Source organism: Periplaneta americana, chromosome 1, assembly GCF_040183065.1.
Source record: "Periplaneta americana isolate PAMFEO1 chromosome 1, P.americana_PAMFEO1_priV1, whole genome shotgun sequence".
NCBI lineage: Eukaryota > Metazoa > Arthropoda > Insecta > Blattodea > Blattidae > Periplaneta > Periplaneta americana.
The window spans coordinates 76779682-76803600 of NC_091117.1; the positions used below are offsets into that span (position 1 = coordinate 76779682).

The 23919-nt window shown below is 34.1% G+C and overlaps 2 protein-coding genes across 4 annotated transcripts in view; one reads left to right on the forward strand and one right to left on the reverse strand.

Annotated features, from left to right (window-relative positions):
• The window catches only part of LOC138696817 (uncharacterized), a 52341-nt gene extending 51061 nt beyond the window's left edge, over nt 1-1280 (reverse strand). For all 3 annotated transcript variants that reach the window (XR_011331471.1, XM_069822263.1, XM_069822254.1), the window contains exon 1: nt 1086-1280. The gene's annotated coding sequence lies outside the window, so the exon portion shown is untranslated. The remainder of the gene's footprint in view (nt 1-1085) is intronic.
• Nucleotides 1281-4161: 2881 nt separating this feature from the next.
• On the forward strand, nt 4162-23548 carry LOC138696831 (uncharacterized). Its single transcript, XM_069822278.1, has 3 exons — nt 4162-4212; nt 14689-14757; nt 20713-23548. The coding sequence occupies exons 2-3, from the start codon at nt 14690-14692 to the stop codon at nt 22253-22255; spliced, it is 1611 nt and encodes a 536-aa protein (XP_069678379.1). The 5' UTR covers nt 4162-4212; nt 14689; the 3' UTR covers nt 22256-23548.
• The last annotated feature ends 371 nt before the right edge of the window (nt 23549-23919 follow it).

Consider the following 23919-nt stretch of genomic DNA (forward strand, 5'->3'; position numbering starts at 1 on the left):
TGTCTTAAATATTCGGAGGAGTAAAAAAAATAATAATAATTCGACCCTTGGCGGGCTCGCCCTTCTCTTACGGAACGCCTCAATTAATGAACTGTCCTGTTAGAGTCGACGGCAATTCGGAAAGCGGTAGTCTGCTAGCATTTGCGTCGAGAGAGACAGATAGAGAGAGCAAGGCAGCGTACAACATTGCCACATCATACTTCGCGAGCACAGGAGAGAATTTAAATTCTCAAAAGACAATAATGCCCTTAGCCGTTGATTACTGTAAGCATGACACCTAACAAACCCTCTTCCTTCACTAGCAATATTCTTTGCACTGTTCTCAATCCCACACCACATGCGTCTGCAGTCGTTTTTTGCGCGTTGGCAACGTTGCAGCCAGCATCAAGATGGCCGGCAGCGTTCTGTTCGTCAACGTTTTTAAAATAATTATGTAACTTAAACACTATTTTCCAAGCCTGTCTGTGCAATACTTGCATTTTACAGTCTCTTCTTTCATTTATTTATCTCACACACACAGTAAATTTTACTTTTACTTATTCAACGTAATGAAACACTCATACATAAACGAACTCGGGAAGTACTTGTTATGGACTGATTCCGATTGGTTCTACTGTACAAGCTTGTGATGTCACATATCAAAAATGCTATGGCGCATATAGCAGTTGATCGCCTTCCGAAATGCCGTCTAGGCGACAAACAAGGTATAAAAATGCAACAACGCGGCCAGTTTAAGACGTTAAGAGGAGGAGCCATGCCAGAAATAACAGCAACGCGGCTATAGTACTACTACCACTATCACTATCATCAATAATAATAATAATAATAATAATAATAATAATAATAATAATAATATGGTTGTAATAGTAATAACATCAGTAATAGAAGTAATGATAACAATGAAACACTGCTTCATAAGTAGCCTATACTCTCATAATCATACCCAAACCACAAGGAAGACATTTACCTGTCTGTTACCTCTTTTTTTAAATTTTGAATACTAAAATTAACTTCTATGCGATGAATGAGACTTAAACGTACTTCACTGAAGTAGAAACGACTCTTGACTGTCGTATCGTACTTACATTGCGTCCGAAGTGAGATTGCTCGATACTATATATTAATCAATGTACAAATAAATCCAACTATGCTGCAGTAACTTCAAAATAATACATTATACTGAACTTCAGATGCTCGGTAGCATCACTTTTTAACCTTTGCATCACCAAGTCTTGAGGTGGACTATTGCTGGCAGACGCTCGCATTACGCAAAGCGTTTCCATGGCCAACTCTTAACAACTTGAGCACTCTCCTAAGCTTACTTTGCTTATTATCAGAATTACCTTTTCAACGCGTTACGTAAGAAAGATATTAATAAATCAAAATGTGTTGATAGTTGCAATATCTCTACATCATCTGTATGTGACGTACATATGCATTGCAATTGCATGTCACATTCATCAGTAGAATGCGGTATTTAGGTGAAAGAGATTGCCAAACATCTTCCGTTACAGAACCCAAGTCACGTAACACAACGCAAGAACGTATTCCAACTGGGATTGTTTGTTTAACATAATGTAGCCGTTGTTTACGTTGGAAAACTTCAGGATGACTAATACAAGTCTGTGATGTTACACCTCGCTTCTCCGAAAATATTCCATCGAGCCTACCGATACTTCCTACACTGTGGCTAAAAATGTCTTAGCACTCCACTTTTAAGTAACACTATGGAGAGTTTTTCTCGGGGTACTCCTATTTCCTATTCCTAAGTGGTAAATCAATAGAATATTCTGAAACCGTTAAAAATCTTGGTTTCTTTATGGACAGTAACCCAAATTAGAATAGTCGGGTAACATGCATATTATTATTATTATTATTATTATTATTATTATTATTATTAATCTAAATAACTAAACGAGAAAGGGCGACTAATAATGCAAACAAGAAATACAATTATTATAAATAATGATTTTAGAAAGACTGTACTCAACACATCTACAGTAGTAACTTATTAATAATAAATTTTATTAGGCAAAAAATGCATTTCTAACAATTTTGAATTTCGATAATCCTTGATGTCACAGGTAGAGAATTCCAAAGATGAGGTAATAATACTGTATAGGAGGATGAATATAATGACATTCTGTGATGAGGGTTAGAAAGAAATGATTGATTCTGATTTCATACTATTGTGCGAAACTGAAAACGTGCTGCTAGGTAAGCAGGAGTAGAGGTATGCAAGAGTGTAAATAGCAATGTCGGTGAATGAATGATTCTTGTTCCTTCAGACGAACCCTCGATAGAAGCTTGAGGGATGGTGGTACATGATCAAATTTGCGCATATTGCAGATGAATCTTATACACATATTATGAGCACGCTCGTCTGAATAAAAATCTTTTCTAGGGTAAATGGTAGGAATTTTCTCATGTGGTTTAAAGAATGAAGCAGCGAGAATATCTTGCAGCGATATTTTACTACTTAATTAACTTATTATTCCCAGAACATGAATTTTACCAGCAATCGAAAAGTATCAGGAATAAATTTGAATAAGGAACAAAAAAAAGTTTCCTTCCCAAACAGGATTCGAACCACGAAAGTCTTAGTTACCAGTCTATCGTGCTCTGGAGTGAACAAGACTTTGAAATCAGCTACAAGGGTCGGTCCGGTTTTTTTGCCACTACTGTACATGACGCATCCCAGACACTTATCAATAAATGTCTTATTTTTTTATTGTGATTTTCTCTACAACTACATCTCTTCCTTACTGTAATACTTTTTGTGCGAGATCGTGCGTATTTGCTTGGTTTCCGCACAAAACCAACTCACGGTTAGTCTAAAATTCCACATTCAGTATTCCCAACCGAACACACATAATTTCCCTCTTCTTACCGCTTAAGTGACATATTCATTTTACTGCTTTAGGCTTTTAACATATTATTTTTAGGGACGTTCAATATAGTAATAATTATAAATTGGAAACTTACCACTGCAATTTCACCTAAATTGCACTGTTAATTATTGTTTTTAAATTTTTGCAAAAATTAAGTAAACTCTACAACTCCACTAAAGTTACTGCATTTCGTGATGCAAGTAACATTAAGGAAGCCGTTTGTTTTAAGTTCGCATTTATAGACTAGGGAGAAAAAAAAGACAGACGTATATCACGGCCTGCTGGAGTATAGTAAACACAGAAAACATTTTAAAGCAACAATGTTGAAGATAGATATTTTTGTTTTCCAAAATTGCATTCATTAAACAGAAACCAAGATGGAGATTTCATTGCAACTAATTAGAAATTCCTCTTTCAGGTATGTAATAAACGATCTTCGCACAAAATAATGTACGATACACGAGCGGTATGTTTTCTTTCAATTCTCGGAAATTAAAAAAGCTCAACTACGTTTCGCTTTTTCAAACTTTTCCTCGAACATGAAAACTTCAACATACCGCTCTTGTAACGCATATTACTATTACACCTCTGCCTGAACACTGAGTAATCATACAGTTATATACCGTCTTTTACAGCAGAGCACGCGGCATATCGAATACCTTCAAAATCATAAGTAGCCATGCAGATTTCGTGACATCACTGCCTGTCTGCAACAGCCCATTTTTAACTACTGTATTGCAGATGAGGGATGGCAAAAGAAATAAGGGGGAAGATTAAGTAATGGTGAAATGATAGAAGGAAAACGGGAATATTTCGAGGAAAAAGAGGGAAAACGGGAGTATTTCGAGGAAAATTCTCCGCAACGTTTGCTTTTTCTACCACAAATTTCATTGCAACCGGGTCGGAGATCGAATCCAGGAAAGTCAGCGTGTTAGCGCTTGAGTTACAGATGTGGCTATGAACTAAAGTACGAAATGCGCGCTGTTTCGAGACTCCATGGGGAAAGAAATTTTATCATCAAATTTCGGCCAGCGTATGGGATCGTGCCCATCCAGTATAATGAAAAATTATATGTAAGTACAGTTTAAACAAGTTAACATCCACAGCGTCGAGGTACGCGTGCTGAGTACCTTCCTGTTTCCTAACGAGCATTACGTGAAAAAAAAGATACAATTTCCACTTAACCTGAATGGTAAGTTTCATTACAGTGGAGGGGTAACGCACAGCTGTCATATTGGCCGTACTGTTACCACGGCAATCAATACAAATCTTGGCACAGTGGTTCAGGCGGACTGCACGGAAGTATCATCTGTTCGTTCAGGTAATATTTTATTCTGTAGCCAGATATGACTTCTCAATTGTAGTAATGTTAACGTTACACTATCTCGTTTCTCCATAGTAAGGATTTCTACTTATTAGAAAAGCATTAAACATGACAGAGAATAGTAGGCCTATGTTGAACAGTATCTGTGTGATGCAGTGAAGAAGCTGCATCTGCAATCCGGGTTATTCAATGTAAGGTAAAGAACGTAATTATGAATCTTATTTTAACCAGATTATTACGAGGTAAGAGAACTTACATGTTTATTTAAACTGATAACTTACTTCAGTAAAATAAATAATTATTATTAAATGACGCTTCCTACTGCACTGATGATTTATTACTCATGATAGCAATGAAACGATGGGATTCTATAATTTTATGAAAACCCGAAATACGATATATATTTTAAATTTTAACAGGATTTGGTTAAGTTTCACATATTTGTCACGAAAGAGGAAGGAACGCGAGTCTATAGAGTAGTACCGGTATTCAAATTTGCACTTATATAGACTTAAACTGGAACTGAAATAGCTCAGTTGGTAAAGTCGATTGATTTTCGACTTGTTTTATGTGATTTTCTATAATAATAATAATAACAATAATAATAATAATAATAATAATAATAATAATAATAATAATAATAATTGTAAATTATGTTCTATTTAACGACGCTCGCAACTGCCAAGGTTATATCAGCGTCACCGATGTGCCGGAAGTTTGTCCCGCAGTTCTTTTACATGCCAGTAAATCTACTGACATAAGCCTGTGGCATTTAAGGACACTTAAATGCCATCGACCTGAGCCGGGATCGAACCCGCAACCTCGGACACAGAAAGCCAGCACTATCGACTGCGCTACCCAGACCAACAATAACAACAATAAGAACAATAATAATAATAATAATAATAATAATAATAATAATAATAATAATTGAACATTGTTTTATTTAACGACGGTCGCAACTACCAAGGTTCGTATCAGCATCGCCGGTGTGCCGGAATTTTGTCCCACAGGAGTTCTTTTACATGACAATAAATCTACTGACATGATCCTGTCGCATTTAAGCACACTTAAATGTCATCGACCTGAGCCGAAATCGAACCCGCAACCTCGGATACAGAAAGCCAGCACTATTGACTGCGCCACCCAAATCAACAATAATAACAATAAGAACAGTAACAATAATAATAATAATAATAATAATAATAATAATAATAATAATACCTACCATCGTACTATAGATTAATATATTATAACTTTAATATATTATTATATATTATATATTATCATTAATATATTAATAATGATAATATATAATTAATATATTATTAATAATAATAATAATAATAATAATAATAATAATAACAATAACTTTCACCACTGCATATTCAGCATAACATGTAAAATAGTCACAAGTAAGCGGCTTGGTCGCGCGCAAAGGGAAGAAAGACACCGGTGATCACCAGCGATTACGGGGATGTACTCGTGAAGCACGATGTATAACTGAGAATCCTACTTTGGACGCCTTCAATATACGGTTGCAATGCGTCCCGAAAAATGGGACTGTTAAGGTAGGTCTATTATACTTCTACAGTAGTATTCTGTTACAATTTATTTCTTTCACTTTGGAATTCCGATTTAAATTTATCACTGAAAAGAAATTGTTGGAGTTTCAAAATAAATTTATATGTTCTGCGAAAATTAGAGCACTGAGTTCCAACATTTCAGCTTAAATATTTGGATAAAGTATCTAGAATGAATTTGATCCAGTATTGAAATCAGCATTTCAAATTACGCCTCTTACGCCTTTCAAAATCCGCTATTATAAATTTTATAAAATTGAATTAAACCATAATCCCATTCAGTCCCTCTGTTAAATATCTAGGTGTGTACATGGACGAGGGCCTCAAGTGGAATGTCCAAGTCACACACACATGCAAGTCCGTCTTCTCCATCCTTCATTCATTAAATCGCCTGAAAAATTTTCTACTCTTTCAATTAAAAAGAATTCTCATACAAACATTGATGCTGTCACATTTTGACATTGGGACATTCTACTAACAGATTTAAATTCTAACTTAGCCCAACGATTGCAGCGCGTTCATAATGCCTGCATACGTTTCATTTATAACATTCGCAAATACGACCAAATTACACCTTCCCTTGAAACGCTGCAATGGATAAGATTCTAGGACCGAAGATATATCCATTCACTAATTTTCCTATATCGCATCATCAATACTTCTTCGCCTAACTATCTCTCGGAGCGTTTTAATTTCTTGTCCTCTTATCACTCTAAAAATGATCCTTTATTATCTATGCCTTGCCATAAAACAGCTCACTATTCTTCCTCTTTCACAGTATCAGCAATTCGTTTCTGGAACTCCCTACCCAGCTCCCTCAGGAACTATCGAACCATATTGCAATTTAAAAGTAAATTGTTTAAACACATGACCAGTATTCATGTTTAATTCTCCTTTGTGTGTATGTGTGTGTGTATTATACTCGTATATATAGCCTATGTAATTTTCCTCAGTGTTGTATAGCTATAATTTACTTTGAATTTGTTATTCTTGTAATTTGTAATAGCCTATTGGTTCACTTACCGCTTGCATATTCATTGAATGTAACTTCGATCCTTATATTATTTTGTAATTATTATTTAGTATGTTTGCATTAATTTACTCAACTTGTGTTTGTATGACTGTATAAATTTTTTATTAATGTTCTTCAAATATTAGTAAAATTGTATCAGTTTCTTTTGTTTCTGGCTAAGTGGAAGAGAAGGCCTGATGGCCTTAACTTCGCCAGAATAAATTATTATTATTATTATTATTATTATTATTATTATTATTATTATTATTATTATTATTAAATTTGAGAAAGGGAGAAGGCATTTGCGTGGTCGGAAGTTATTCAAAATGAGCAAGCATTACTTGCTTCCAACACCATTAAGTCCACCGCTGTGGAATAACAGCATGTCTGAACGTGAAACGTGTGGTCCCGCGCTCAAATCCTGGTTGGGACAAATTACCTGATTGAAATGTTTTCTGGAGGTTTCCTCAAACCATAAGAGCAAATGATGGATAACTTTCAGCGCTGGACCGTGCGCTTATTTCACTAGCATTATCACCATCTCAGATGCTAGATAACTAGCGCAGTCGATAAAAGGTCACAAAATAAACCAATTAAAAACAACATTAAATTTTTTGTTATGACAGAATTTTTTATAGCAGCCGTTTTCAACTTATGGTACGCGTAAATTTCGTAAATATTCAACATTTTTTTCCTCCATTACTGTATCTTGTACAAAAATGGAAATTAGTATGTGTAAAACACTGCATTCTGCTATGTGAAAAAAATATTTTTACGGTTTAAAAAATTATTTACATTTTTTTTTTTTCAAAATTCAGTTCACTCTGCAGTGATGAAGTGTTTTCCACTTAACTCAAAAACTGTACAACATTATGTGATGACATTTTTTGTGTGTATTTATACATGTCATATCTACAATATGGTGCAAGATCACTTCTCTACTTTTGACAGATTGCCTGATGAAAAATAAATTCATTTAAAAAAATGGTCAAATATCAGTATTTTTTTCTAACACAAAATAAAAAAAACAATGTATTAAGAAATGTAGCTGAAAGAGCATGGTATTGTAAACATGAGTTTCAGCAATAAAATAAAAGAGAGAGAACATGAAAAAGTTAACAAGTTTATGAGTTATGAGGGAAACGTTTCATTACTGCATAGTAAACTGCCACCATTTTGAATTTTGAAAAAAAAAAAGAAAAATTATATATATATATATATATATATATATATATATATATATATATATATACAGGGACATTTTATTTTTACTAACATTTTTAATATTAACCTGGCTATACCTTTGGATCAACGCCGTTTGCTACCCCCTTCCACAACTGGAGTTCGATGATACTAGCGTAATATACAAACAAATCACTTTACTAGGTACAGGAGGGAAGAAAAGTAGTTCATCCATTTACGTAAAGTAGGAAATATCGCGATTTTGAGCTTGATCATTTTCATTACGTTTTTGTTTAATCAAAATACAGTACTGTATTAACAATGAGTGTTTTTACTCACGAACTGAGCTGTCTTGTGGACGTATTCATTATGCAGTGTATATTATACTGTCTACAGCACATTAGCGTACAATATAGAGAATGAAGTTAATTGAAAAATAATCATAATATGGATATTTAAACCCCTTTTTAAAAATGGTGGCAGTTCATTTCGATACAGACTGCAGTTCTAATGTGCATATTATCGCACTATAGACTATTGTACCTAATCCCAATTACCAGTTTCGTCCTTCATACTAGTAACTCGTGTTGAAATAATTCTGTACCTACTCTATTTACGTACTGTAAATTCAATCTTCACTTCTGCCCGATCCAAAAGATAAAATTACTCAGACGTACTATCTACTGTCCGTCCAAGTGATTATGTCGCAGGGTCGTAGAAAGGGAGAAAATCACATGACAGTTAATTACTTAACGAGGCCCTTTTATTTAAGTTATTTTAAACAGTTGTATAATATTACGTAGACATCCAATTCCTAACAGAAATTGATGTCCTCAGAAAAGAGCTAAAACAGCCCAGCCACTAGCTGGCGAATAAAAGCTGGTGGGGGAAACAGGGATACGACGTAGGCAAATAGACGACAGTACCTGTGCGAAAATGATTCAATATTGAAAGCTCTTTCGTCACTGGAAAACGCGAACATATTTTTGGAACGCACTGTTTACAATGACCATAAGGCTACTATGACTGTATATGCGGTCTTGGATCTAGGTAGCTCTTTTCAAACTTGAAAAAATGAAAAAGTAAGTAAAATGATTCAATAATGTTTGTTTTAATATTTGTAATTGTTGACCAATTCCACTAAACATCGTTAATGTTAATTCAATTATATCCAGTAAAACTCATAGCTTAGTACTAAATAAATTCAAAATAATGGAGGATTAGCCTACATTTTAACTAAAATTTATTTTTTAAATCCGTGATTTTAAAAACATGCGCAATCCGATAAATTTGTGCATTGTAACATTTATCGCGAGGCTTTAGCCGCTTGATCTGAAGACAGTTTACAGTGAAGCGGTGAGAATTGTCAACTTCATGAGAACGCCCGACTATTTTCGACACTGTACAGTAAAATGGATGCTCAGCATCATTCACTTCTATTTCATACAGAAGTTAGGTGGCTGTAGAGGGGGGGGGATGTATTCAGCTGTCTGTTTCTACTTAGGTCAAAAGTGCAGATTTCTCTCTCTGACACTTCAAATTTAAATGATCACTTATGAACTGTGGCTTGCCCGACTGGCCTATCTGGCAGATATATTTTTCCGCCTCAACCAGCTGGATAACAGCTTCATTATTCTTGGTTCAGAACAAAATCACAGCTCTTATAAAAAAAAAACTGGGGTTCGTCATTAAAGAAACACGTGTTCATTATATTTTTGGATGCTTTCTTAAGTGAAAATAACATTTTTGTTAATATTGAATTGGCGGCGAATATAAGGAAGCACTGTGGGAATCTAATTACAGTTTTCAAAGTACAGTTTCCTAAAAACTTGAATTCAGAATTTTAGATAAGTGACCCATTTTCTATTGAAGACACCTTGCCATAATCCATAACTGTTTCTGATAAAAATGAAATTAATATCCTCTCATCTCAGAAAAAGCTGTAAAATTTGTTACGCTGTTCACAAATACTTACCTTCGTGAATGTGGAGTTTCTTCTCTAATTTATTAAAAAAAATAAGTACAGACCAATTTGAATGTTGAACCTGAATTTAGACTCAAATTAACTCAATTCAAACCTGACATAAAGAAGTAGTTTTGCTAAAGAAGCACAACCTTCACACTGAAACTGTGTTTATTTATTTCAGTTACAGATTCTAGCGTCAGCAGAAATATTATTTGTTTAAATACTAAAAAATACATCATAATCATTTATTATAATACAACAAATAGGACTATAGAGAGAGAGAGAGAGAGAGAGAGACTCTCTCATATATTTAATGGAACATTTCACTTAGTAAATTTTTAATTCATTTATTCATAGTGTTCTGCCCAAGGGCAGGTCTTTCACTGCAAATAAAGTATTCTCCAGTCCTTCCTATTTTATTATTATTATTATTATTATTATTATTATTATTATTATTATTATTATTATTATTATTATTATTATTAAATATTTCCGGTCTCCTGACAAATATGTTTCCATTTTCAGAAACTGTAGACAGCAGAATTAATATTAATGATCCGTAACATACAAACGTTTATTTAAAACCAGCTATTTAACATTCCAAGGTGTCATCATTATTTATAGTTTCGATTTCAAAGGTCGCTTTCTTAGCTTGTTTGTTTTAATGCTCATAAATCAACTTCTGATTTTCATTAGCCGCAATGATGTTCGAAACAAAATTGTATTACAACACACTTATCATAACGTTGTTTAAATTGTAGCATGTAAGACAGCAAATCCAGGAGATCCGGGATCGATTCTTGAAAAGTAGGCATCAATTTCTTTCCCTATGAATGTATGTCCCCTTTCCTGTTTTTGTTCCAAGTATGAGTTACTTATGAAGCTTGATGGTAATATTAATAATGAAAATATAAAAAAAAAACTATAGAACATAAATTAGGAAAAATTATTATTAGCACTGATATTTTACAGTGCAATACTTTTAAATCGTCGAAATTTAATTTCTTTGTTAGCATTATCTGTGTAATGATAGATACCATGGCAATCAACACTTTGTCCAATCTTTGCAGTCATTGTTTGTTCCTATATTCGAATTAAATTAATCTTTAAAATATTTTGATTTAAAATTTTATCAGATTCGTATACGGCCATAACCTTTTACCTTCTATTATTCAAGAAGAGCCTTCTTCATATCCGTGTTTCTCTGTGAAGGGTAACTTGGACATTGTCTTTGTTCGACTTTCTGCTCAACCCAAGTACAGTAGTGGCAAAAAAAATCGGGCCGACTGAATAATCCAAGTCCCCGCATTCACAAGATAGCCAGTAATGTATTGAAATTGTTGCAGTTTCGACTGCTGACGTAGCCCATTTCGAAATCCATTAGAAAATAAGCTGGTAAAATTCATGTTCTGGGAATAATAAGTTAATTAAGTAGTAAAATATAGCTGCACTCGAAAAGTATTGGGAATAAATTTGAATAAGGAACAAAAAAAAAAATTCATTCCCAGGCAGAATTCGATCCAAGAAAGTCTTAGTTACCGGTCTATCGTGCTGTCACTGTGAACAAGACTCTGAAATCAGCTACAAGGGTCGGTCCAGTTTTTTTTTGCCACTACTGTACATTGTCTTTGCTTGACTTCCTGATCAACCCAAGTCCATTTAACGTCGATTCGACTGGTGTTAGCGAGATAGTATCTGAGTAGATGAGGTGATGTGAGGAGTATCCAACATGCAGGCAACTGCGAATTAAAATGTACTTTAATCGGGAAGAAAGTCTATCAAATACAAAGTTCAAAATATCATTCCAAGAGACATTATAGATGTAAAAAGACTGTTCTTGAAGTAGTAGAAGATAGAATATTGAGGTGGTATAGAAACCAGACAGAATTAAAAATTCAAATATTTCAAAGAGAAATTTAATTGGCAAGTAAGGAAAAAAAGAGGTCGACTGAAGATCATTTCAGTTGCCAGCTACCTACGTTTTGTTGTTACTGTAATTTATTGTTAACGTTCTTACTTTATATGTATGTTTTTGTGCCATTATTAAACTATATTTAGTTCCATAATGTCTGACAGGAGAAGTAAACATTGCCGGCAGACGAGGAGAGAAGTATAATTGCTATTCAACCAGGCAGAGGTCTCATTTCATGCTTGACTTGAAGTTGGGCGGTCTGAAGCGTTCTACTCCCGCCCAACTTCAAGACATGCATGGAATAAGATCTCTGCCATTATAGCAATTATAGCCTACTTCTCTCCTCCTCTGCCGGCAATGTTTACTTCTCCTGTCAAACATTATAGAACAAAGTATAGTTTCTTCACTGCTGAATTCAAGTTTCTTACTTGTACATATTTCTTTGAATGAATGAATGAATAAATGAATGGAATGAATAGGATGCATAAATGAATGGAATGAATAGAATGCATAAATGAATGGAATGAGTGAATAAAATGAATGAAATAAGTGAATGGAATGAATATATTAATAAATGAATGAGTGATGGAATTAGTTATAGAATGAATGAGTATGAAATGAATGGCTGAATGAATGAGTGATTAAATGAATGAAATGAATGGATGAATAGAATGAATGGAATGAGTGAATGAATAGAATGAATAAATGAATGATTGAATGAGCGAATGAATGAATGAATGAATGAATGGAATGAATAGAATGCGTAAATCAATGAGTGATTAAATGAATGATTAGATGAATGAATGAGTATGGAATGAATGGCTGAATGAATAGTGATTGAATGAATGAATTAATTAATGTAATGAATGAATGTAATGAATAAATGAATATGAGTGAAGAATAAATATAATGAATAAATAAATGAATAGAATGAATAAATGGAATGAGTGAATGGATGACTAATGAGTGAATAGAATGAACAGAATGAATAAATGAATGATTGAATGAATGAATGATTGAATAAGTGAATGAATGAATGAATGAATGAATGAAATGGAATAAGTGAATGGAATATATATGATTAATGAATGAATGAATGAATGAATGAAATGAATGGATAAATGTAATGAGTGAATGGAATGAATAGAATGAATAAATGAAGTGAATGAATGGAATTAAGTGGATGAAATGAATGACATGAATATAATGAATGAATGACTGAATTAATGACTGAATGAAATGACTGAATGAAATGACAATGGAATGAATGGAATGAGTGACTAGAATGTATAGAATGAATAAATGGAATGAGTGAATGAATGAATGAATGAATGAATGAATGAATGAATGAATGAATGAATGAATGAGTATATATGTAAATAAATAAATAAATAAATAAATAAAGAATAGGTCTACGTAGACATCGTCGATCCAAATGTGTTCTTCAAACAAAATGGACTGAAAAAATTGCAAATACTGTATAGAGTGGTGACGGATGAAAAAAAACAACAACCTGGAATCAATAAGGCGTACTCTCCCGATTGTGTAGACATCTAAAGAAATTATTAAAAAAATAGTAGGCCTATACATGAAAAGTGTACTTCCTACACACTCCTCTGTTTCGATCTGACAAAAAAAAAAAATGTGAGAAGTTACATTGTGAAGTACTCGCCACCAAGAACTAGCGTTAGAATGTGTGTAGGCCTAATCTGTCGAGCGAAATACCAAGAGCAATGTAACTCATATTAAAAAATATGTATTGTGTCGGAATGCAAAAAATCTATAACGAGAGAGTACGTGTCACCTATGTCACGCTCACTTTTATGTATATGATATTGAAGACATGATGAAATGATATATATATTTTTAATTTTAAATATAGCTTTTATATGCTCCCCAAAAGAGAGAGACAGCTATCCATTCCCCTGAGGAAAAATAACAAATCGTACACTGGTCTAAATGACTATACCTGAAGACATTAGCTACCAGCTATCTTTCTTCATATAAAGATAAATAACTGTTACAAAATGTATGACCTTCGATGATAATAATTGTTAATTAATTAATACAGATAAAATAAATGCTACAATTATGCTAAATGTCTGGTGTTACCTGATTTCTATCATTTACTCATACATGTCACATTATTGAATGTACCGATTCAGCTATTTCAGTTTGTTCACTTTATGTCGACATCTCCTAACCTCAACGCGATATTTACTATTTGAAATAATAAGTTATTACGTAAAAGAAGACCTAAAATTAATTGCACCAAAACTAGGCGTAAGTGCAAGTTAAAGCCAACAAATTGAAATAGATAAATGATGAAAAATGAGGTATTAAATGTATATTTATTCTGTATAATTACTATTTGTGTATATGTTAATTGTAATTTATTAAGTTTATGTACTTTTTGTGAACTATTATTAATAAATATCAAATATCATACATGTCACATGAATACATTCTCACTGATCAACTTAAACTTCTTTACTGTGTTAACATGAGAAAATTACCTGACATAAGTTTCGAAGTGATATCCTTCATGTCCGAAGCCTATATTCTGTTCCTCTATTGTAGTTATAGCACAGTTTAATATATACAGTCACGAAGCTCAATACGTAGTAAATATGCATCCATAGATAGTTGCTAACCACTAGGATCGCTAGTATCGCCTCATTACAGACAATGCGAAATAGTACCGACACAGTCTATTGTTCCTAGCACCCTCACAACTCAAGCTTCGTGAGCGTATATACTAGACTTTAGGTATAGTTTATATTCATTCTAAGTGAAGCATGTCCATGCCTATTTGCAGAATGGACAGCGATTCCAGTTCTCAAGGATCATCTGATGACTCAGACATCTCGTCAAGGAAGAAAAAGAAGTAAGCCAATAATTTCTCAATATTAAGCCTGGCTACTGAGAAAAATATGTTCACATAATAAGTATGTAAATTATTATAGAACGTATAGTACTGAATTAAAAAAAATGTATTTAAAACACCTCTTCTACCATTAGACAGAGAAATGAAATAATGATATTTAGTATTGGAAGATAAAGTAACGTAACCCTCTGGACTCAGAATCAAATAGTTTAATAGGCTACTTCTGCCAACATAGCGTCCCATAGGCCTAATCCTGTCGTTTTGTATTTTATGTACTTCATCTTACAACAGATTCAAAAATATTTGCAGAAAATAAAACTATTGATTTGTTTACTGACCTAAAAATTCCTTGAACTATGAATTATTTGTAATTATTATTAGAGTTGGCGGATGACATCCAACTGGATCAAAGTTCATTTCAAGAATGGAAATTAATATGGCGGCAGCAGCAGTAGCGGTAGTAGTAATGATGGTGGTGGTGGTGATGGTGGTAGTCACAACGGTAATTTATTGATATGGAGAGATAATAATAATAATAATAATAATAATAATAATAATAATAATAATCCGTCCGGTTATTTTCTTCAGTCTTGAAAGCAATAACATTAAAGTCCCCTTGATGGGATCTGGACAACATTGGAAGCGAGTCTAGTGACAGGACTGCTACCTTTAAAGCCTCTAGACAGGCAATATACGCAGATATATAAGAACGATATTCCCAAGACAAACCCTGCACTATATAGGATAAACCGTAAGTAATGTCATTCATTTCGGAGGGTTATTCTTTGAGATATTTCAAAGAAAAAAGTTTAATACAATTTTGATTCATTTTCTAGATAAAAATTATTTTATATGAAACATTCATAGCGCGTTTGGGAAAGCCAATGATTTAATTCCCAATATACTCAGTCAAAATTTAAGAGAGTTCTGCAGTTTGATAATAAATTATTCAAAGAACTCCTAGTTTTGTCCTTTAAATGTGCAGAAATTTGATCCGAACAAATGTAACATTGTAAAATTCCTTTGCAGAACGAAAAGTTTACATTTGTTCGGATCAAATTTCTGCATATTTAAACGAAAAAAGTAAAATCCTTTCAATAATTTATTATCATAATACACTGCTCTCTTTAATTGAGTGAGTATACTGCAAATTTAATAAATGGCTTTACCAAAACATGCAATAAAATGTTTCATATAAAACAATTTTTATCTCCAAAAGGAAGCAAAAACGAGCAAAAATTAAACTTTTTTGTTCGAAATATCTAAAAAATAACTCCCTGAAATTAGTTATATTACTTACAGTTCACTCTGTATACCTCGTGGCAGAAGATCTGAAGGACGGCAGACTGAACGATGGATAGAGTCCGTAACAGATCGCATGGTCTAAAGCCTGTTTAGGAAATAATGACAACAACAATAATAATAACGATAATCTATACTAATAATAAATCTGTAGCCGAAATTTTTCTGGTAATTTTCGATTTTCCAAAAATAATTGGCCCTAACATATATAATTAACCACACTGAAACCGAAAATCGCTTTTTTGAAATTTTTGTTTGTATGTCTGTCTGTCTGTCTGTATGTTTGTTACCTTTCCACGAGATAATGGCTGAACGAATTTCGATGAAAATTGGAATATAAATTAAGTTCATTGTAACTTAGATTATAGGCTATATCGCATTCAAAATACATTATTTAAAAGGGGGGTTATAAGGGGGCCTGAATTAAATAAATCGGAATATCTCGCTTATTATTGATTTTTGTGAAAAATGTTATATAACAAAAGTTTCTTTAAAAATAATTTTCGATAAGTTTTATTCCTTGAAAAATTTTGATAGGAGTGATATTTAATGAGATAAATGAGTTTTAAAATTAAAATAACAATGCCATATAAGGCCGTGTAATTAATTAAAAAACAAATGACTTCGTCTATAAGGGGCCTTGGACAGCAACAATCGAAAGCTATGAAAGATAGCCTACAGAGAATGTTTCTGTGTTTGTATGAAGTAATATCGGAAGCTAAATTAACCGATTTGTATAATTAATTATTATTTTACCATTGGAAAGTGTAGTTTCTCTAGATGGACATAATGCTATAATGTTATTACAGTAACTTCTTAGTGGTCTCTGGACCAAAATGACCGCATTTTAATCATTAAAATACAATTTAAATTAAGTAACATATTAAACGATTTATTCTTCTATCTAACACGAATGTTCCCTGGATCAAACGTCCTATTTTAATTATGTAATTACTTTATATTTATTTCTAATAGGTGCAGCGGAGCGCACGGGTACGGCTAGTAATAATATAAAATTACACAATCAAGAGAAGATCGGTACTCATGTACGGTAGGCTTACAGAACATTATTAAGAAACATGATGCACGATGACTTACTATAGTCGAGATGAAACTTCTCAGAAAAACTCAGACCTACTCAGACCTACATAGGTCACTCGAAAATAGTGGCATCACTGCTAGTATTCAGCTTCCCTGGCGATATCTGATATCTGTTATCTGTAAGTTATAAGGTAATAAAATATCGTTTATACTTTATATGCAGTGATTGTAATCATAAGATTATCTGCAACGCCCTACGGAAATGTTTAGAAAATACGAGGAAAGATGCTTAATTAAAACACGTTGCAAAAATGCTGAACAATGTCATGATGCATTATAGCAAGTATTCTCCGGATACGAGTCCCTGGCATTACGATGCAGTCTCTGAAGGTGCGTACACACGTAGCGAACAAACAACGAATGAATGCATCCGCTGACTGAATGACAATAGTTTGGTTTGCCTCCATAAGTGATCCATCACTTGTCGGTAGGCTACATCAAAGGAAAACCGTATTCGATGTGGACGAAATTTGTTACTTGTTCGTAGTTCGTTGTAGTAGCAAGCGCAGCAGTTAATATAATTTCACCAACCAGTAGTAGTATGCCAAAACTGGAGTGGACTGAAGGAACTGTCATCAACCCAGGATCATATTTACACATGGACTGTGGTCCTGAACAGCAAATTTTTGCGAATGGTACCGTACTCGAGCTGTGAAAATTTGAGAAATTTTATACACGCGCGTATTTATGACAAATATTTCACATTAATTTTTATATATCCAAACAATAGGCATTTACACTATATCCGAACAATATGTAATTAACTGATAAGTAAGAGGAAGTACAGTTGTCTTATTATAATACGAGTATGTAACTCAAGACTTTATTTCACACGTGCGTCGCATAATTGAAGCTCGTAAGTCGCTTAATTTTTACATGGCAGCTCACTATATCTCAAAGCAAAATAATACCCGTTCTATGCAAAAATTGAAAACTTATTGGTTAAATACCTGAAATTTAAAAAGTTCGTTTGGTTAGAAAAATTAATTATTCGTCGTATTCTTCACAAAAATTTCAAACCGTTTCATCCCGGGGGTGCAAAAATTATAAATACAACCCTGCATCAATCTTACTGAATTGTTTCGAGACCAGGAAATTTTTAGAAAAATCATGAAACTTGTCTTTTTCGAAACTTAGAATAAATATATCAAACTTGTATACGAATTCCCTGTTGCGAGATACTGAAGTGTTAGTACTAGCCTTTCATGACCAGATGTTGCTCCTCTGCAGTCATTGTCTTTCTTGCAATACAAAACATAGTTGGTTCCCACTTAAAAAAAGGAAGTTGACTCTAATATCTTGAAAATGACTTTCTTTCTGTACAAAAAATATATTACGCGTATCAGATGTCCCCCTCCCATGTAATTTAACTTGTAATTGTCGGTTTGTGTAGGTATATCTCAAATATTTCACACGCTATCGGAGGTGAAAGGGTTAAGTGGACCACTCTGTATATTATCTACAGAGTGATTCAGACCACCCGTAACAGTCATTTATTTCGGAAACGACTCCCATTTGAAATTTTAAAGCAATACGCCACTGACCCTACTTCCTGTTAAGGCTGATTGATGAAATCAAGCTCAAGTGAAAGTTCACATGTGCTTTAGTTATAAATATTTTTGTCTCGAAAGTTTTAATGTACTAGTTTCCGAAACGACTCCCATTTGAAATTTTAAAGCAATACGCCACTGACCCTACTTCCTGTTAAGGCTGATTGATGAAATCAAGCTCAAGTGAAAGTTCACATGTGCTTTAGTTATAAATATTTTTGTCTCGAAAGTTTTAATGTACTAGTTTCCGAAACGACTCCCATTTGAAATTTTAAAGCAATACGCCACTGACCCTACTTCCTGTTAAGGCTGATTGATGAAATCAAGCTCAAGTGAAAGTTCACATGTGCTTTAGTTATAAATATTTTTGTCTCGAAAGTTTTAATGTACTAGTTTCCGAAACGACTCCCATTTGAAATTTTAAAGCAATACGCCACTGACCCTACTTCCTGTTAAGGCTGATTGATGAAATCAAGCTCAAGTGAAAGTTCACATGTGCTTTAGTTATAAATATTTTTGTCTCGAAAGTTTTAATGTACTAGTTTCCGAAACGACTCCCATTTGAAATTTTAAAGCAATACGCCACTGACCCTACTTCCTGTTAAGGCTGATTGATGAAATCAAGCTCAAGTGAAAGTTCACATGTGCTTTAGTTATAAATATTTTTGTCTCGAAAGTTTTAATGTACTAGTTTCCGAAACGACTCCCATTTGAAATTTTAAAGCAATACGCCACTGACCCTACTTCCTGTTAAGGCTGATTGATGAAATCAAGCTCAAGTGAAAGTTCACATGTGCTTTAGTTATAAATATTTTTGTCTCGAAAGTTTTAATGTACTAGTTTCCGAAACGACTCTCATTTGAAATTTTAAAGCAATACGCCACTGACCCTACTTCCTGTTAAGGCTGATTGATGAAATCAAGCTCAAGTGAAAGTTCACATGTGCTCTAGTTATAAATATTTTTGTCTCGAAAGTTTTAATGTACTAGTTTCCGAAATAAATTACTGTTACGGGTGGTCTGAATCACTCTGTATAATATTACAAATATTTTAACACAGTTTATGACATACCGCATGTATAGGTTAAGTTATGAAGTATGACCCGCGCTTTGAAATCAGTTCTGTAGGTCATTCTGAGTAAAATAATGTGATACGAACATAAATCTGATTCAATATTTCAGCAGCTACAGCTGTTGAAATCCTAAGAAAGTAGAAGAAATTGTGAAAACTGAATCGATTGAAAAAAAAAACACTGCATTAAATAGAAAATAAGCACACCTCTGTTCAAAAGCAGATTCTCAAATATTTCTTCTTCCACTACACTTAGCTACATTCATTCATGTGAATCGCGCGCGTGGCATTTCGTAATACAGCCAGTCTGATGAGCGCAACAGAGTTCACATTACAGGCAAGTGATGGTTCCCCAATTTTTACTTTCGTCTTGTACACAAGAGGTCTTTCATCCACCCCAAATTTAAACATCTAAAGTGTTGGATCTGGTGACCGATGGGGCCAACTTCGTGGCTGATCCATTGCTCAGAAGGATGTTAATTTAAGCGTGGTGCTAGAGTGCTATTGGTGCTATTATGTCGACAATACATATGTACGTCGCATGGTCTCTAAAGGGACATCTTCCAGTGTACGATAGTGAGATGCGGAGGTTAGACTATTTATCGAAAGCTGATGTCACCAGACGTGGCATAATTTACCCCTGTCCCCGTACTTCACGTCACAGCGGAACCCCCCTGTCCTTAGTGCAATTCTCATTGTTTGTACTAACACACAAGTAACAAGCCTGATTCACAGTACGACGACGTATGGATTTTACAAGTAAATGAATAATGATAATTGGACCCAAGTTCATTTTGTGTTTCTTTGCTCAAAATGCCATGTATATTTGTAACAGGTTTCTAAAGTGCGGGTCATACTTCACGAGTCATTCTGTATATAACCTCGCCTTAAGATTTTCTTATTGATTTAATGTACGCCTTAATTTTTGCAGGAAGTTGATGTTTATCTATCCTGACCGACTGGGAGCGCTGGCGCTGGAAGTGTTAGGAAAGCACGTGTCTCAACTCATGATAACCCTGTACACAGGGAAGAAGTACTTGACTTTGCCCGATTTGCTTAAAGTATGCCGACAAATGGAGAAGATCGTTCAGTTCCCTCTTCCACCGCCTCTTCTAAACGAGTTGACTGCCACACTTATGGAACATGCGTGTAACACTTGGTGTGACCTGAATAGAAGTTCCGATCTACAACCAAGAGTGGAGACATGGGACCCAGAGCTATATAAGCAGAGCTGGAATCTCAAGAACGTCCTTAAGATTGCTTCATCCAAAGCCAGGAAACATCTACAAAAGAAAAGGAACTTGGGCGAAGAATATTTTTTGGAAATACTGAGTGCCATTATAAACCCTTCAATCACGTTGTTCGACTGTAGTTTACAGACACTCTTTGACTGCCCCCCTTATAACGCAGATATACTTGAGAGACTGTCCAAAAAGTTTAATAACCTGAAGATCCTTAGATTAGGTAGAAGGAATGTTGATAGAGACAGTCTTTTCGAAAGCGTGAAACATATGGGAAACTTGGAAGAATTTGCATGCCAAACAACATGGGATGGTCTCTTGGTATCTCTTTCTATATACTGTAAGAAACTCAAGGTTTTAGATCTTAATAATGCAGAGATAGTAACTGATGCATGTGTTGATTATATTACCAGATTTAAATATTTGGAAGTTCTGGATCTAACTGCAACAGATGTATCTCACAATGGCTTTAGAAGTATCTTGAAAGGAATCTCAGATAACGAATGTTGCGAGAACACAACGTTGCATACACTCAAATTGGACGAAAAGAAAATCAATGTGTCTAATATAAATTTACTCGTTGCAAATTTTCCGAATATTCAATCACTCTCGCTAACAAATTTTAATTGCAGATTGGTTTCACTGAGAGGTTTAAAGCAATTGACTGAATTGTCACTCGATATTTGGAACTTTCGCGACGAAATGAGCGTCGCTTTCGCAAATGAATTGCTTCAAGCTATTGGCGGCCAACTCCTGACTCTTCGCTTATCTCTCAGTATCGGCACTGATCTGAGTTTCATATCAAAGAAATGCTGTGCTTTGCGAACACTTGCGCTCAAATTCAGAACAGCTTCTAGTGTCAACAGAACGGTCGGCCTCAGTTTCATGGATTATTCGAGGATGTTCCCTTTGCAAGAAGTAAAATCTGTCGAATTTCTTGAAGTTTCTATGTACGATACTGCGTTATTAGATCACATCGTATCCAGATTTGTTAATGTAAAGAAAATTTCGATAGAGTGCGAGGCAAGTGATTCCTTAATATGCACACTATTCCAAAAATTAGCACGAGGAAATCTAAAGGAAATTCATCTCTGCGGTAATTGGAAGGTAGATCCTTCAGGAAAGTTTGCACTGGTAACCAAATGGGATATGGATAAGAAAAAATATGCTACATATAGCACGAATCTTCAGGACTTGAAAGGAGGCAGAATACTACGTTTGTTGTGGTTGTAGATAACACCTCTTTGCTATGACATCTACTGAGAAGTTGGGTAGCTCCAGGGGTGTAGTCTGACCAGAGTGCGCCAAAATAACATTCGTTACCCAAGGAGTAATCTGCATAATGTTGGTAAATTATTTGACCAGAACATAAACTTCTTTCGTGTTCAATAGAATCAAGTAGCAGTATATACATTGTACGCAGGTTTGATTTCTGGCAGGTAAAAGGGGAATTTTCTCTCTTATGTACGAAATGGTGTATGTAAATTATTATTATGGTTGTTCAGATCTTCTTAAGTGGTGACTTCGCGCCATGCTAGATATTTGTTAATGTCCAGTTTTGGTTCAGAATTCTGACATAAAGAGAACACAATGAGGTAAAGAGTCCAGTACTTTCAATAAATAATTATCTTTGCTAGAGCCCGGATTTCTTTCACCTGAAGAACGCAGAAATAGAAATGTACAGATTACTTTTGAAAAATGAACAAATTTTACTCCAATGAAAATAAAATTTCGTATTCTTCTTCAATTGAGCATTATACAGGTTGATTGGTTTGCGAAGACCTAAAATAAAAACGATATTTGTTTCTCGGTAATCTGTAAATACATTATAGAAGGATAGCGCAATTTTGCCTACATTAGACCTCAATGTGTCACCATTGCGTATTCATAAAGTGAGGTTCATTTCTTGCATGTGTGATGTAAAATCTCAGCGGTAGTTTTCCAAAAGTTGATGCAGTCTTTGTTTGAGTCACTGGCCAATCACAACCTCACCAGTTAATGTCGAAACTTCTTTTCTTGGATGATGTGGTGCGTCATCCTGCAGGAATACTATGATCATGTTATTCAACGACGCAGTTGCAGCTGTGGCATGAAAAACAAATGTGATTCGCCACATCGTGTAATGTCTACGCACGCTGCATGCGGTAGAGACTAGAGGTAAAGTTTCGGTAACGTTGACAAGTTGTGTATTGCATAGCTATCTCTGCTAACAGTCATCGAAGACACTGCATTGGCCTTGATGTCATTGCAGCTCTAACAACATCTTCCGTTTCGAGAACACGCCTATGGTAGGGCTAACATTGTATGGCATATTAACAAATCTACTTTCTTCAGATGTGAAGTACCATATCTTATCGACTTGTTATTCAGAGTTTCCTGAACATAATATTCATGATTTAACGACGTTGAATTTATGTTAAATTTTCAATTTTTTAAACCGTGACACACATTTCTCTCGTTGCGTTGAGGTTAACGCTTTTTATTTAGTCGTTACTAAATAACTTCTTTCTTTCATAAAAAGTGATACAAAACTCCCTTGTTTGAACGTCATACTGGAACTAAAATAACTTTCTTAATACTCCTGATACATTTTCAAAGTGATTTTATTCTGTCTTTCCAAACGGATCAGACTGTACAATAAAATGTTTGCATTTTAATCATAAACGTACAAAGTGAATGAAGCAATTTAAATATTATCAAAGCTAATATGATAATTTTATGTGAACTTTATTCTTTAGTGGCAGACTTAGGACACCATCTATAATCTTACTCATAAACGAAAAATTATTAATTTTTGGCGTTTGGATTGAAAATATAATTTTGATGTAAATAGATTATTTTAACTTCATAATTTATTAATATAACACGTGGTCTTAGTTCCCGTTTTCCGTAAAATT